At 58.3% G+C, this 1,492-nt stretch overlaps 2 protein-coding genes across 2 annotated transcripts; both read right to left on the bottom strand.

Annotated features, from left to right (window-relative positions):
* Window positions 1–112: 112 nt before the first annotated feature.
* On the bottom strand, window positions 113–970 carry ACA1_304060 (membrance occupation and recognition nexus protein 1, putative; the record flags this gene model as incomplete). Its single annotated transcript, XM_004336342.1, has 1 exon — window positions 113–970. A coding segment is annotated over one exon (858 nt), but the record flags the coding sequence as incomplete, so codon positions are not given.
* Window positions 971–991: 21 nt separating this feature from the next.
* On the bottom strand, window positions 992–1,469 carry ACA1_304050 (membrance occupation and recognition nexus protein 1, putative; the record flags this gene model as incomplete). The annotated part of the gene is made up of 2 exons (XM_004336341.1): window positions 992–1,172; window positions 1,255–1,469. The coding sequence occupies 2 exons, from the start codon at window positions 1,467–1,469 to the stop codon at window positions 992–994; spliced, it is 396 nt and encodes a 131-aa protein (XP_004336389.1).
* Between the last annotated feature and the right edge of the window lie 23 nt (window positions 1,470–1,492).

Here is a 1,492-nt window from a genome sequence, read left to right as displayed (position 1 = left end):
AGTAGCTCCGGCTGCACGGTGCGTGTGCATGCGGACGACAACATCTGTCTCACAAAGAGAGTTTGCGCTTGGTTGCGCATGCTTGGCAGTCGCAAACGCATTCGGCGGCACCCGGTGAAGCGTGCGCAACTACTACAGCAGCGGTTTGCCGGCCTTTGCACCATGCCGCCTCGCACTGAGAGCTGTCTCCATACGTGATGGTTCTGCTGCCGTGTTGTCGGCCGTTGTACCAAGAGCACAGGATTGTGACACTGATGGGGTTGATGTAGGTGCCTACGCTGTGGGGCAAGTCGTTGCGCCATTCGCCTGTGTAGCGGCTGCCGTCCGCCCATGTGAGCGTACCCACTCCGTGAGGCAGGTCAGCCTGCCATTCGCCCTCATAGCGGCTGCCGTCTGGATATATTTTGCTGCCGCGGCCGTGCCGTTTGTCGTTCTGCCATTCGCCTGTGTAGCGGCTATTGTCCACCCACATGACCATACCCACTCTGTGTGCCGCATTGTGTTGCCATTCCCCATCGTAGCGGTGGCCGCTTACACACGATTCGATTCCGCGGCCATGTTGATTGTTGTATTTCCACTTGCCTCGGTAGTGGCTGCCGTCAACCCACATGAACGTACCCACTCCGTTTCGCATGTTGTCACGCCATTCGCCGTTGTAGCGGCTTTTGTTTATGTAGGATTCAATCCCGTGGCCGTGTCGGGCATCTTGTTTCCATTTGCCTTCGTAGCGTGTGCCATTGAGCTGCGTGTAGATACTGACGCCGTGAAACTTGTCGTCTTTGAAAGCTCTGACGTACGTGTTGCCGTCCCACGTCCACGAACCTTGCCTGTGCATGTTGCCGCATATCCACTCCCCTTCGTAGCGCATGCCGTCAGACTGTGTGTAGGTGCCGACGCTGTGAAACTGGTCCCTTACAAAAGACCCAATATATGTGCAGCCGTTGCACGCCCATGAACCCTGTCTGTGCATGTTGCTGTACATCCATTCACCCTAATAACGCCAGCTGCGGGCATCGTCTGGCTCGCCAGTGGGAGTGAGCGCGCCGAGACTGTGCGGCTGGTTATCGCGCCACTTGCCCGAGTAACAGACACCGTTGGGCAGAATGCGCGTGCCGATCCCGTTCCGCTTGTCATCGGTCCACTGTCCCAAGTAGGTGCCCATGTCCCGTGGACTTGCTCACACCAACGCCGACACCATGGCGTTTGTTGTCGATCCAGCAGCCATGATACATCGAGCCGTCAGGATAGACGTACATCCCAATGCCGTCAAACAGATTGGCCTTGAACAAGCCGACGTACAAACTGCCGTCGCTGCACGTCCACGCACCGCGACCATGCGGCTTGCCGTCGACCCAGTTGCCCTCGTGGGCCTCCTTAGTCACCACGGAAGGCACGGGCCTGGCCAGCGGGGCACATCCACCAACATCACACGCTGGCATATCGGCTCCGCTGTCATTGACGACCGGCATGGAGTTCTCGCGCTCGGCAACGC

This window comes from Acanthamoeba castellanii, assembly GCF_000313135.1.
Source record: "Acanthamoeba castellanii str. Neff unplaced genomic scaffold scf7180000083489, whole genome shotgun sequence".
In the NCBI taxonomy this organism is placed as follows: Eukaryota; Discosea; order Longamoebia; family Acanthamoebidae; genus Acanthamoeba; species Acanthamoeba castellanii.
The sequence above is the reverse complement of the archived record's forward strand: the minus strand, read 5'-3'. Positions and strand labels throughout refer to the sequence as shown.